At 43.1% G+C, this 15,194-nt stretch overlaps 1 protein-coding gene across 2 annotated transcripts in view; it reads right to left on the bottom strand.

Annotated features, from left to right (window-relative positions):
• Nucleotides 1-1,420: 1,420 nt before the first annotated feature.
• The window catches only part of POLE4 (DNA polymerase epsilon 4, accessory subunit), a 33,059-nt gene continuing 19,285 nt past the window's right edge, over nucleotides 1,421-15,194 (bottom strand). The window contains exon 4 of one of the 2 annotated variants that reach the window (XM_045788378.2): nucleotides 1,421-2,155. In XM_045788378.2, the coding sequence (XP_045644334.1) occupies nucleotides 2,148-2,155 (8 nt within the window). In that variant the 3' untranslated portion in view covers nucleotides 1,421-2,147. Of the gene's footprint in view, nucleotides 2,156-9,849; nucleotides 13,282-15,194 lie in introns of those variants that run through there. The other variant, XM_087863607.1, reaches the window with a different exon arrangement.

Below are 15,194 nucleotides of genomic sequence, written 5' to 3'. Positions count from 1 at the left end.
CATTTGGTCATGGAGTTTTCTTTGTAGAAATATTTATAAATTATATACTCAATTTATTGAGACATACAGGACTAGTGATTTTATTCCATTAGAAATAAAAATCTCTGGGGTGCCTGGGTGCCTTAGTCGGTTAGGCATTGGACACTTGATTTCAGGTTGTGATCTTGGGGTCGTGAGATGGAGCCCCACATGGGGCTCCACACTCAGTGAGAGTCTGCTTGCCCCTCTTCCCTCTTCCTCTGCTCCTCCCCCTACCCCCCCACACTCATGCACACACTCTCTCTCAGTCTAATAAATAAAACCTTAAAAATAAAAGAAACAAAAATCTCAGCATCTGTGAAGATACACCACAGTCCTACCTTCACTTTTCCTTGCTGGGGACACCCACGGTTACCGGAACCACTTGGCTAAGGCTTGCTCTGTGGAAACACACTGCCTGCTGCAACACTGCTCACTGGAATCCAGGTCCTCTGCTTAGAGTCCAGATAAGGAGAAACCCCAATCAGGTATGGACTTGAATGCAGCTTTCCTACCAGCGTGGCTCATATGGGGAAAAGATGAACCAGGAGGCTGAAAGTAGGTCCACTTGGGCCCTGGCTGGAGTCACAGGTGCAACTGAGCACACTGGATATTGCACAACTCTAGGGGCCCCACTTGCCTTAGAGATATTATAATTTACACGTTCTCTACAATGGTTTCCCAGCAGATGCAGGGAAGGATCTCATCTGACCAGTGAGGCCTATGGCAGCCCTGAAGAGGCTTCTGTGGCTGAGACTGCAGACAGGGTCAACCAACTCATTTCATCAGTCATTTAACAAATACCTGTCATGTGCCTCCTATGTGTCAGACACTGTTTGAGGACGTGGTGTTTTCCTGATGCATGTGTTAGGAAAATAATTCCATCTCAAAAGAAACCCAGATATATTACTGAGTCAATAGCACAAGTCGATAAACTTTTAAGATAAAACAGAAGACTTCGAAAATGGTTATGCTCCCCCTCCCCAACCTTGGGCCTCCAGACCCTTGCAAGGCAACATAGTCCTTCTTTGTTTGAAGGGGTTAGTAAAGGAAAATTTCCTTAAGGGAATAATCATCTACAATAACAACATCAAAAGTTTATGGAAGTCAGCCACCAACTGTAGTATGAACATTTTTATTCAGTACACATGGAATATATTTGCCAAAATTGAAAATTATACTAGGCCATAAAATAAGTCCCAATCAATTTCAAATGTTTGAAATCATATAGAATATATCCTCTAGCCACAGGAAAATAAAATAAAAATAAAAGAATAAAGACATAATGAGAAAAAAACCCACAAATTAAGCAATATATTTCTTAAAAAATGAAAACACTAGGTCAAAAAAGAAATCACAGTGAAAATTAGAAATTATTCTGAATGAAATGATAATTACAACATAACATATCAAAATTTTTAGGATGTAGTTAAAATAGTACTTAAAAGAAAATGGCTTTAAATACTTGCATTTTAAAAAGGCTGAAAACCAATTAACTAAGTATATATTTCAAAAGTTTAAAAAATTAGCAAATTAAAACATATTCAAAGCAGGATTTGCCCGGTACATAGTAAGTACTATACATGTGCTAGCTGTTATTATTATTACCTAGCTTAGGAGGAAAAATGGGTGCAACATATGCTACGTGGTTTGCCAAAACTTACCAGATACTCTGCATTGGAGTTTGGGTTGAAAGCTCTATATGGCAATAAAATAGCAAGTGTATTTTTTTTAATTCAGTGAAGCAAGGAGCAATGGTTAAGATGTACAACAAGGCTAAACTGCCTGGGTGGGACTCCAGGACCTATGGCTGACAAATTACATGACTGTTTCAATTATCTATCACTGCATAACCAACTACCCCAGTACTCAGCGGCTTAAAACAACACCATTTTATTTGCTCACATTTTGCAGGCTGGGCATCAGGCAGCACTCCACAAGCAAGGCTCTGCTCCACGTGGTGTTACCGCGGCTCCCACAAGATGGCCTTCCCCACAGGACCCGGCTTAGGGAGGGCTGTTGGCTGGCACACTGTGGTTCTCCTCCTCGTGGCGTTTCTCTCCACATGATCCCCATTACTGTATGGCCTGTCTCTCCAGTAGGAGAGCCTGGACTTCTTGACGCAGGAGTCAGGGTACTAGGAAAATGAAAACAGACACTGCAAGGCATCCTAAGGCCTCCATCAGAAGGCACGCCATGTACTTTCATTGCATTCTATTGGTCAAGGCAAGTCACAGACCAGTTCAATTCAAGAACGGAAATAGACTTCATTTCTTGCTAGGAGTGACAAAGTCCTATCCAAAAAGTAGAAGGGATTGTGGTCAACATCTTTGAAAATAATACACCCCGGGGACCTTGAACAATTTACTCATACTTTCTGTGCCTCTGTTCCCCATCTGTGTGAGGAGACAACTAGTTGCTAGGGTAAAGGTTGTTAGAAAAATTAAGTGAAGAAAAAAATGTGAAGACTTAGATGTGTCTAGTACAATGACTCTCAAAACTTGGCGTGTACAAGAATCACTAAGGTGGGAAGTTGGCACTTATTAAAAAGAGATTCCTGGATCCAAAGTTCTAGAATTTCTGATTGCCCAAGGTAGGGCCCTCGAATTTGCATTTTCACCAAATTTTCAGGTGATATTGATACTGCTGGTGGTCAAACACACATTAAATAGCACTGGGATAGTATACAATAAGCACTCAGTAACTGTTAGCTATTTTTATTTTAAAAGAGAGGGGAAAAAGGATTAGAGACATTGTTGCTATTTAGACTCTGAAGGCACTTTCAACCCGCTGGAGGGGATGGCTTCTGTGTTATAAACAAACACTGGGAAGCAAGACAAAAGGCATGGGGCACGCCTTGCAGGCCTGGGGTTCCAGGCCAGTCCGTGAGGAAGGCCGCCTTCAGAAAGCAGGCTGGGAGCTCTGCAGTGAGGGAGGGTAGAAACCAAACAAAGTGGAGGGCCTTCTAGGTAGAGGGAACACTCCATTAGGTGCTCATCAATCACAGTCACTGTGCCAGCTGTTTAATGTAATGGATTATTTTTTTAAATCAGTGTGGCAGAACTATGCAGGAATAAAAGAATATTCATTCTGACCCAATCTCCAGGCCTCCACAGCCCCATTTTTCTCATCTAGAATCAGGATGCCAAGCTTTTGTCAGCTCCTCGGTATCATCCCCCAGCCTGGGCCTCTCCAGGTTGCCATGGTAACAGAATACCCTCATCCCTCTGTTTTTTTCTCACAAAGTATTCAAAAGAATGAAATGCCATGACACCAGGATTTCTCCCATTTCTCGGCTGAATTTCTTTAGACCTGCATGTTCTCAAGAGCAGATTCACAAGTTATCGGGGGTTGGGCCCCCTTTTGCGGGTAACCCTTATCAGAAACCCATCCCATTGTGTTCTGAAGTAATATATGACCTTGTATTTCAGCTCTGGGAGGCCTTGACTTTTGCAGACTGAGTCCCATGTTCCCTGTGGCTTCGAATGTATCTCGGTTTTCTCAATGAGGAAGAAGTGTATGCTGTTTTACTACCAAATTTATTCCAGCTCGATGTCGCATGACCTCGCTCAATAAAAATCCCCAAACAACGAAAAGGAAAACACAATTAGCCTTAATTTCTGACACTGTAAGAATTAATTAGGTTTTGATCTTTTTTTTTTTTTTTTACAGAAGGAGTCCTCATGTTTCATTCTATTTTAAGAGAATCCTCAAAGTTGTGTTATTTAGATGCCCTATGCCAGGGGCTCTCACATTTGAACATGCAGCAGTATCACCTGGAAACCTTGTTAAAACACGACTGCCGAGACTGCTGAGGAGAATTTATATATTTTTTTTTTAAAGATTTTATTTATTTATTTGACAGAGAGACAGCCAGCGAGAGAGGGAACACAAGCAAGGGGAGTGGGAGAGGAAGAAGCAGGCTCCCAGCGGAGGAGCCTGATGTGGGGCTCGATCCCATAACACCGGGATCACGCCCTGAGCCGAAGGCAGACGCTTAACCGCTGTGCCACCCAGGCGCCCCCACGAGAATTTATATTTCTAACAGGGTTCCAGGTGACGTGGATGCTGCTGGGGTGGGGACCACACTTTGAGAACCACCGATGGTCGCTGAGGCTGGTTAGGAAGGCTATGAGTGACCAGGGATGGACAAATTCCTGGAATGCGCCTCTGGAAAAGCGCCGGCGGGAGGGGAAAGGGCTCTCAAAGTACGTGCAGATAGAAGATACTGGCTGCATATCTGCACTCCCTCCTCCGCTGACTAAATAATAGGTCACCTGAGGCAAGTCATAAAAGTTCTCTAAGCCTCAATTTGACCTTAAAAAAATAATAGTAATATCCTCTTACTTAACCTTGCAAAGTTATTGTTCCAATTAAATAAGATAAAGCGCGTGAGGCTGCTCAGCAGGAACCACCATACAAATATAAATCGTTAAGAGCTTTGCTGCCAAGACTAATTATCTTTGTAAATGTTAAAGTGAAATTCTATTCATCCTTCAAGGCTACCTCAAAGGTTATCGTCTCAGGGGCATGGTCCCTCATCCCCATGGAGAGAACGGATCCTTTCCTCACCAAAATGCTCACGTTACCTGATTTATACCTCTCTTTTGATGATTTTTGTCAGGTGTAAAACGTGATGTTACATGCCTGTCTCTCCCATAAATTCCAGGCTCCTTGAAGACAGGTCACTTGGTCTTTTTTACCTTTCTGTACCCCGCACCCCAACTTCCTTCTTAGTACAGTGTTGTGCACTTTTAAACATTTAATAAATACTTTTTTGAACTAATAAATAAATGAATGAAAAGCTTAAGATTACATATCCCTGATTTCAGATGAGACTGTAACACAATACAGTGTCTACCTTCATTCACCTACATGAACTCGCCATCCAAATACATATATAAAATATATGCGCTACATATAATATTATACACACACACACACATACACAAATAATAGAGTGAGCTCAAGAAATGAAAAAATGTGGCCACCATGGCTGACCTGACCTGGGCTTCCGAAACGAGCATGGCTCTCCCAGTTGCCATGGTTCAGGCACCCGCAAGGTAGATTCTTCAGAAGATGGAAGCAAGCTTGATAGTGAGCAACTCCCATCCCCAAACCAGAGGACTGACCTCTACCAGGACCAGCTCTGGGCACTGGCCTTGTTATGCTGTGGGCATTGGCCTTGACCATGCAAGCCTCAGTGGGGTCAGAGAAACTAGAATTAATGAGGACTATAGTTTTCAGCTGTCTTAGCCACTAGAATTCTGCAAATGCAGAACCCCACCCCACCCTTTTCTCGAGGATCTTGGTTATAAGAGAAGATTGAATGGAAAGTGAAGAACAAAACACTGTAATTAACATGAAGCCCATCCAGGAGTTACCAGATGCCTTTTACTAACCAGGAAGCTCCCACACCTTGTCGGCATTTTGGCTGGTAAAGAAGGAAAGCCTGATGAGGCCCTCCCATGAGCAAGTGTAGATGACTTGCCAATAACCTTGGCCTCAGCTCAATTACACAGTCCTGAACATAACAGGGGTTGCTTCTTTCTCTCCATACCTGAAAACATCTTCCCCTAGGCAGCATGTTTATCTGGAATGTATGGCCCGGGGTTCAGAGGTTAGAGTCTGATGAAAACCTAGGCAATGCTGGCTACAGAAGTTTAAGTAGAAGAGATAGGTCCTTCAGGTGGTCCAGCCAGGGACCTCGGCCAAAGGAAGCCACGGGTGGAGCAAGGAGGGGTAGACCAAGGGCTGTAACAGTGGGCAAAAGAAGCACCTGCTTCTCACCCTTGCCCACAGCCTTATGCAGGGGTGACCTCCAAGGTCCTCCCTCCTGCAGGGGTGTGGAGTAGCCATATGCATAAGTCTTCTGTAGATTTGGTTTTTATGAGACTGTCTCTGAATTTTTCAGCACACAAAGACCTAGCCATGGACAGCATGGCCCAACAGCTCTGGGGCCCTGACCTGAGCACCAAGATGGCCTTCCTCCCTCTCATCCTCACTGCCATCCTCTTTGATGCCAGCAACGAACAGAAAATACTTAAACAAAACTTTCAAACCTGATTTACATTTTTTAAAATATTTTAATTTACCCCATTTTTTATCACCTAAAGTTGAGCACTGCTTTGTTACTGTTGTATAAACATTCCCAGAAATACATTTCCTCATTTAAAACACCTCAGATAATTGAATACCTAGGAGGGTTGTCATTTGTAACTGTCACTCGACCCTTCTAAATCCAGGAAGATAAATGAGTTATGAATTTTATGTTCTATACCTTCAGTGTCTGCTCACCTAAAATAATTCTTGCTCTGCGCTGTAATATATGAAGAAAGAAAATATTCTGGTTATTTTATTTAAATTTTGTTAGTTACCATACAGTATGTTCTGATTTTTTTTTTTAAGTGCATTTCTGGTGATATTTAGTATAAAAATCTCTGTAAGATTCTGTCCCAAAAATGTGTTGACTGGAGCCCTAAGTGATGTTTTCAACCATTCTCAGTGTCCTGAGTCTTCTGACACTTGTCCAACTTTGGTGGATGCATTCACTGCAGCCGTATCTGCCATCTTTGGGCATTTAAGGAAATGGCCAGCTGGATGCACCAAACCTTGTGGGTTGTCAGAGTCTTGATTTTTTTTTATTCTATGAAGTAATTTGAAAGTTGTTTCTTCAGACCAGATAGAAAGCTATTTCTGAATGTGACCCAGACGAAAGAAGACGACAAGAGAGCGCTTTGATGGTGACCATGAGAAGGAAGCTCATCCAGTCCAAAGTACTTTTTGATCAGCTACTCCCTACTTGGCCCAGAAGAAATAAGAAAGAGAAATAAAAAGCATAAGGGGTAGATAAAATGAGCAGCATTTCCTGGCAGTCTGCCTGAGAGGAAAGCAAGGATTTGATAGCTATTTGATACTTTAACTGTTAGAGCATTTCTAACTTTTCAAAGTCATTTTACATGTTTTATTTCTTTGTATTTTTCTAGCAGGAATGATTGTTATCATTCATGTTATTATTGTTGTCCTAATTGTTATTTCTGCTTAACTGAGACCAAGGTCAGGGCCAGAAGAATCTGGTAAATCACCTAGTGCACCTCAGAGCAAGTGGCTTTATCCTTAACGACTCTTCTGTTTGATGCTTCTGTTTTATACATTATGAAGTACGATTTTCCCAAGGTCCCTCTTAGTGAGCTCAACTAAAGATGAAACACGGTTGGAAAGTGAGGAACATAAGGGACTGGGCAAGAAATGGGGTTTAAGGAGAGCAGAGCAAATGGTTCAGCATGTGGGCTATGAACAGAGGTGACCCAAGCATGCTGGAGGCCACCACATGGAGCCAGATCAGCCCACGGACCTCACAGCCAGCTGGACAGGGGATGGTTGCGTTGTCTAGATCTAATCAGGAGATTCTAAGAAATACGGGGTTTACTGGAAAATGGGTGACGCTACACCACTAAGTATCCATCTGTGGTCCCCAACCCAGACTAGGGTATATTAGGGAAAACTCTTTTGGTGGCAGACAGAAATTTGTCATCATTGTAGCAAGTTCTGGACAGTGCTGGTCTAGAACATGTTTGAAATTATCTAGGCAGTAGATGCTACAGAGCCTTGAAGCCAGTGGGGTGACTCTGAGCTAAGTCATAGCACTTGTTCATGGGAGAGTAAGTAGCTAAAAAGGAACCTACCTAGTAAATACTGGAGGGACATCTTTCCCATTTGCAGACAATGCAATTCTAATTCAAAAGTCCTTTTAGAATCTCTGCATTGCTCCCCCCATTCAACCTCACCCATTCCTTAAAGGTCTTAGGTCAATTGGCCATACTGATAGGAAGAAAGGAGAGATAAGGAGATCCTCAAGAAGACCCTGCTCTTGCACCTGCCTCAGGACGTGAACCTTTCCTCCCAGAGGCTTGTGTTTTCTTCTCTCAGAATGAGGAAGGATAGTATCAAAGCTCCATTACTGGGGTACCTGTGTGGCTCAGTCAGTTAAGTGTCTGCCTTCGGCTCAGGTCATGATCCCAGTATCCTGGGATGGAGCCCCACATTGGGCTCCCTGCTCATTGGGAAGCCTGCTTCTCCCTCTGCCTGCCGCTCTCCCTGCTTGTGTGTGTGCTCGCTCTCTCTCTCTCTCTCGTTCTCTCTCTCTCTCTCAAATGGGGGCTTGGTGTGTAGCACCAGCCATTTTTTTTCATTAAACCCTACATTTCTTGGAATCTTCTGGCTAGATCTTCACAACCCAACCATCCTATGGAATATACACCTCTCCTTATATACCAGTTGGCTGTCCCATGTGATTTTATCCCAGCTCAGGAAATTCTGGCTGGCTTCCCAGGGCACAGGGGAGGGGAGGGAAGGGACCTGCACAGTGCTCCATTGGTACCTGACCACTCACGTGCACAGTTCTGGCTCATACGTACCCAGAGGGCTTGGTGTCAGGATAGGAGAGGGAGACACGACTAGGGGAATCTATGCTCTGCAGAATTTCAAACCCAGATGTCTAGATACAAACCCAAAGGACAGAGGGAAGGAAAGAAAGCAAATTAAAGTTCCTGGCCACATTCCAATATTCCCTCACAGGGTTCAGCTCACTCTCTCATTCCTTACCCACTCACTCACTGGCTGACTCAAAAACATAGCTAGCAACACATTTTTAAAAAATTAATCTATAAGGACATATATAAGCAAGTTTCTAGAAAAAGAAATACAAATGACTTACAAAAGATGCTCAATCTCATTTATTATTTATGAATTGCCAAGGTACTATTTTTTTAACCTCTCACACTGGCAAAGATTAAAACATTTGATGATACACAATATTTGCATGGTTATGAGGAAACTGTTGGAAGCAATACAAATTGGTGTAATTTCTTTGGAGGATCATAAATCTAAGATTCACATACTGGTTAATTTAGTAATCTTACTTCCAGAAATGTATTCAATAGATACCCTCCCACATGCAAACAAAGATACTGAACAAAGATATTCACCCAACATTGTATGAAAAGCAAGGACTGGAAAAATCCTAATTGTTTACCAATAGAAGAAAGGCTAAATAAATACCATTTGTACGTACAGTGGAATACCACATAACAGACTTAAAAAGAGGCACATGTGTGTGCTGGGAAGGGAAGGGAACATCTCTAAGATATAATTACTAGGTAAAAAGCAAGGGACACGAGTGTGGGTATGACATGGCCCTATCTGTGGACGCTTTTAGAATTTGGGGGGGTGGGGGTTGTTTTTTGGATAGAGCCGGAATCCATTGGAATAGGGTGCATGAAGAAAGTAAATTCATTCTTTCCCACCACTTCTACTTAAACTCACACTGTGGATTTGTTCTTACTCTGCTCTAGGAGGACATTGCTTGCAGGTCCCACAGTTCTCAAGCCACTGTTAGATCATCGAAAAGCCCCCAGTCACATTCACTAATAAGGAAAACCTCATTTTAGTAATTTAACAATCTATTCAGCGTAACAACTAAAACTCCAGTCTTGTCCAGTGTAAAACCTCCTTTCCTGTCAGTCTGGGCCTGTTGTCTGCAGGCGGGTGCTGTTGGGGGTGGGGGCAGGGGCGTGTGTGAGAGAGAATTTTATTTTTTCCCTACCCCACCCCACCTCACCTTTCCAAGCCACCTGCTGGCTGTAGCTACTGACCCTGCCCCCACCCCCAGCCTGGGCTGCAGGGGGAGAGGGTCTACAGAGAGAGGATGGTTTCCATGGCTGGGGCAGAGGCTATGGAGCTGGCTTCTCTGAGTATGACAGCAACAGAGCTTCCAGACGCTGGTTTTACAAAAAGCTGTTACAGGTTTTCATTTTCCTTTTTCTTTCCTCCTTTTCAGAGCTTCTCTCACTGGGGACCCATGCATGTGGAGGCCTTGCAGCAGAAGCTGCCTCTTGTCTGGCTCTGGACAACCCTTCCCTTGGGCCCACAGACACATTCTGTTGGGATCACATGGTCCCACCAGAAACTCCTCTTGGGCAGGACCCAAGACAACCCCAAACCCACCTATACCCTCAAAACATGCACCTTTGCCCCACAGCTACTGAAAATGCATCTCAACTGGAGGGGAGCTATCCATCTTCACTCAACCCAGGTAGACAGTCTCACCATCTCCAGGGAGAAACAGGTACTATCTTTATTTCTAACAAATGCCAGGAAACAGGGTCCGGCTCTCTGGGAGTTAGCCTTGAAGCCCTGCTCACTTGACCAAGCACACTGACAACACTCTCCAAAGAAATCTCTCCAACTCCACACCCTCTACTCTTATTGTCCAGAGGGAGAGTTGCTAATGCAGCCAATACTCTCTTATAATCTCTTAGTACAACCTACAAAGGCAGTTAAACCGGTGCAAACATAAGGCATCTACAATGTTGTTGCATGCTTTTGGGCCTCACTCAAAAGGGAGAAAGAGCGCCATTTCAAGATCTTTTTGCATATGCATATACTCATGTATATTTTTTTAAAAAAAGGTTCTGGAAGGATTATAAAATAAATAATCCACAGTAATCAACTGGGTGTGAACCGGGGGACGACGATGAGAGGAAATTTACATTTCACTGATAAGCTTTTATATTTTTAATCATTTTTATGTTGTTATACATTACTTTTAAAACTAAACAAAAATCTAGTTGATACATTTTAAAATATGAAGGAGATTTGTACACATCAAGATCAAAAAGACCTCATTTGATACATTGGTAAGTGAAACACCAGTTACAAAGTATCTAGAAGAAAGATCTCATTTATAATAGCAACCAAAGGGAGAAAATGTAAGACATGAGCAAAATCTGCAAGAAGTAAACTTTCAAATTCTATTGAGGAATATAAAAGAATAATTGAATAAATGGAAAAGCATATTCTGTTCTCAAAAGACTCAGTAATTTAAAGATATCAGTTCTTCCTAAATTAAACTATAAATTTATATGATTTCAGTAAAAATGCCAATGGTTTTTAGGCCTAGGCAAACTAATTATAAAGTTCATATAAAAAATAACAATGAAAGTCGGACCAGGAAAACTCTTTCAGACCCAGCAGATAGCAGAACGTTTTGTAGTATTCTGGTAATTAAATCATTTCGGAGACTCCTGAGCAAATACAGCCATTGACACACCACCAAAGGACAGTGAAATAATAAACAAATGTGAAAACAGAAAATCGAAAGAGAATGGTAGGAACAAGGGAAACTATAAACTGGGTGGGCCTTTATGGAGTAGAGAGAATTAAAAATGAGAAGGATTTGCCCCTGCAGATCCTGGTAAAGCCTCAGGACACAGAGGAACAATTCCTGAGGAAGGTGGAAATCAGGCGAGGGGTTGAAAACATGCAGTTTGGTTGAAAGTCTATTTACAGGAAGGTTAGCACCCCCTGGGTCCCTTCCCCAAGCCTGCCGAGATAAAGAATGTCCCCTACTCTCCCACCAGATGCCATTGATTTATTCTCTGGGAAAACAGAAGTTGAAAATTAAAATGATTTTCATCTAGCCTAGCATCTAGCCTATACCCAACCAAACTATCAAGTCAACATGAGATATTCTGAGACATGCAAGGACTCAGGGAACATACTGTCCTTCAAAAGTTAGTGCCTGTGATATTGTGATTTATAATAAGAAAATATGTATTTGGTTTTCATCTCTCTTCCTGGCACAGAGTTCCCAAATCCCTTAGAATTTCCTGAGTGATAGCAGGATCTTTAGTTCTAATAGGGTGACTCTTGGGGCGCCTGGGTGGCTCAGTCCTTAAGCGTCTGCCTTCGGCTCAGGGAGTGATCCCAGGGTCCTGGGATCAAGCCCCTCATAGGGCTCCCTGCTCCGCTGGGAAGCCTGCTTCTTCCTCTCCCACTCCCCCTGCTTGTGTTCCCCCTCTCACTATGTCTCTCTGTCAAATAAATAAAATCTTAAAAAAAAAAAAAAATAAGGTGACTCTTGATTTGCTCCTGGATGGGGGCTGGTCAACAGAAAGACCAAGCCATGATTAGAAGGTTAGAATTTTCAGCCCCACCCCCATCCTCCAGAGAGGAGATGGTGGGGGACTGGGGGGGCTGGGAATAGAGTTAATAATTGATCAGGCCTATGTGAGAAGCCTGCATAAAATCTCAATAGTAGGGGTTCTGAGAGCTTCCAGGCAGGTAAACATATTGACATACAGGAGGGTGACACACCTCAACTCCCCGAGGACAGAGTTTCTGCACTCAGGACCCTCCCAGACCATGTCCTATGTATCTCTACATCTAGCCGTTCATCTGCATACTTTATCATATCCTTTAATAAACGGGCAAACATAAGTGTTTTCCTGAGTTCTGTAGGCCACTCCAGCAAATTAGTCAGACCTGATGAGGGGTTACGGGAACCTCAGATTTATAGCCAATCGGTCAGAAGCACAAGTGACAACCTGGGCTTGCAATTAGCATCTGAAGTGGGAGGCAGTCTTGTGGGACTGAGCCCCCAACGCTATTTCCTGGTAGATAGTATCAGAACTGTAGGAAGCCCAGCTGGTGCTGGAGAACTGCTTGGAGGGGTGGGGAGAACCCTCCCCATGTGGGACATGAGAAGGGCTTTAAGTGTGCTAGTGTTTGAGGAGGGAAGAAGACACCCAGGAGGAAGGACTGAGGATTTTCCTCAAACCAGGAATGTCAAACTTTCCTGAGCACAGGAACCACTGGAGGATCTTATTAAACTGTACGTTCTGATTCAGATGGTCCAAGAGTCCACATTCCTAACAGATCCTGGTGATATTGGCGCTGCTGGTCCCTGGACCCTACTTTAACAAGATACAACAGTAGTAGTAATATCAAGTGTGGCCAAGGGACTTCAGGGGCCTCTGAGAGCCTTTTAGGGATCACTGAGGTCTTTGCTTTTCCAACTACACCTGTGGTGAGACCAGATTTTCTTCATATGCTAAAACTAGAACAATACATTGCAACAGGTATGAGCATCCAGCTGTCTTCTACCAAGCCAGACATTAAAGAAATCTGCAAAAACTATAAAACAATGGCTCTCTTCTCAGTAATGGTTTTTTTTTTTAAACTAGTTTTCATAAAGAATGTCCTTGTATTAGTATGCAATGTTTTTTATCACTGTTATTTGGAAATGAACTAGTGAACATTTTAAAGATCTCTCAGTGGGCACCTGGGTGGCTGAGTCGGTTAAGCAGCTGCCTTCTGCTCAGGTCAGGATCCGAGGGTCCTGGGATCGAGTCCCATATCGGGCCCAGCGGGGAGCCTGCTTCTTCCTCTGCCTGCTGCTCCTCCTGCTTGCGCTCTCACGCTCTGACAAATAAATAAATAAAATCTTTAAAAAAATAAATAAATAAAAATAAAGACCTCTCACCTTTGGTTTCTAGCATGGTAAATATTGATAGATATAACCACATTGACAAATGTTCTCTGGGCTCCCCAATAAGTTTTCAGAGCACAAAAGTCTCCTGAGACCACTACGTTTGAGAAGAGCTACACTAGAGAATATGCTCCAGGAGGAAGACAAGAGCTCTAGGAAATGGGGACCCCCAACACAAGGAAGATGAGAAGAAGCCCATGATGACAGCTGTACCAGATTTTTCTTGCTGATGTACCAAATTACCACAACTTGAGTGGCTTACAGCAACACAAGTTCATTATCGCCTAGTCTCTGCAGAAGTTGGAGCACAGCGAGGCTTGGCTGGGTCTCTGCTTAGCTCAAGGCCAAAATCAAAACATCGCAGGATGCATTTCTTTCTGGAGGCCCTGGAGATTGCTCTGCTTCTGAGCTGATTGAAGCTCTTGGCAGAGTTCAGTTCCATTCGGTTGCAGGACTAAGGCCCCTGGCTCCTTAAGTTCAGTCTCAGCTTCCAGACCACCCTTCAGACGATTCCTTGGCTCATGGCTTCCTTCCCTCATCTTGAGAGCCTACAACAGCCAGGCAAATCCCTGTCATGCTTCTAATCTCTCTGACTTTCCTGTGCCCCATCCTTCCTGCCACATCTCTTTTTCTGCCTCCCTCTTCTGCTTTTAAGGGCTCATGTGGCTATGTTGGGCCCACCAGGATAACCTCCTTATGTTAAGGTCAGCCAATTAGTGACCTTAATAACACCTGCAAAGTCCCCCATAGTAGTACCTTGAGTCGTGTTTGCCTGAATAACCAGTGCATGGGAACCTTGGGGACCATCTTTACAATTCTGCCTGCCACAACAGCGAAGAGAAAGTTCCAGATGACATCAGGTCTAGGCCCCAACGGTTCCACATTGGAACAGGCAGACAGAGCAATATAAAATAAAAAAACAGATATGTTTGAGCATATGAATAATTTTAATGAAAGGCATGGTACATAGATGTTACAGTGTCTGGATAAACAGAGTAAGAAACTTATAGATAGCCAGGCAAATGAAAAAGCAAAATGCTTATTACTACAAAAGAAAATGAGGAATTTAAGAAGAAAAGAGGCCCAAGCATCACACACCTCTTGGGATGGCAGTGAACAACTTTTGCACCCTCATAATAATATAAGCACTGTCTATTGACTTAACGACAACAAAAATATAAAACTATGATGGGAGAGAAAGAAGGGAAAAAGGTAGAAAGGACATCAATTGATAAATTTTTAAAAATTGTTTAGAAATATGGATATAAATACTAAAGAGAAAAACTAGAATCACTGTGGGTGACCGTCTCTGAGAAACAGGGCTAGAAGGGCATGGATGGGCATGGCTGTTTCTCATTATAAGCCTATCCTTACCCATCCACTCTTCACCCTTCTCAGCCCTACTCTGAGCCCCAGGAGGCTGGCCTTGCTGTTCCTTGCCCCTAGTTCTGCTTGAACTCAGCCAATGGGAAGCAATACAGGATAAAAAGTTGGAAGGAGGGAGGAGGCTCTTGCAAACTCCCCGTTCTGGAGGAGTGATTCTTTTTTTTTTTTAAATAATAATTTTTTATTATGTTATACTAGTCACCATACAGTATATCCTTAGTTTTTGATGTAATGTTCCATGATTCATTGTTTGCATATAACACCCAGTGCACCACGCAATATGTGCCCTCCTTAATACCCATCACCAGCCTATCCCAGTCCCCCACCCCTTCTCCTCTGAAGCCCTCAGTTTGTTTCCCAGAGTCCATAGTCTCTCATGGTTCATTCCCCCTTCTGTTTAGCCCCCCTTCATTCTCCCCTTCCTTCTCCTACCGATCTTCCTGCTATTTATGTTCCATAA

The sequence above is a fragment of the Ursus americanus genome, chromosome 7, assembly GCF_024610735.1.
Source record: "Ursus americanus isolate L20-20 chromosome 7, mUrsAme1.1.p, whole genome shotgun sequence".
NCBI classification, from domain to species: Eukaryota; Metazoa; Chordata; class Mammalia; order Carnivora; family Ursidae; genus Ursus; species Ursus americanus.
The sequence above is the reverse complement of the archived record's forward strand: the minus strand, read 5'-3'. Positions and strand labels throughout refer to the sequence as shown.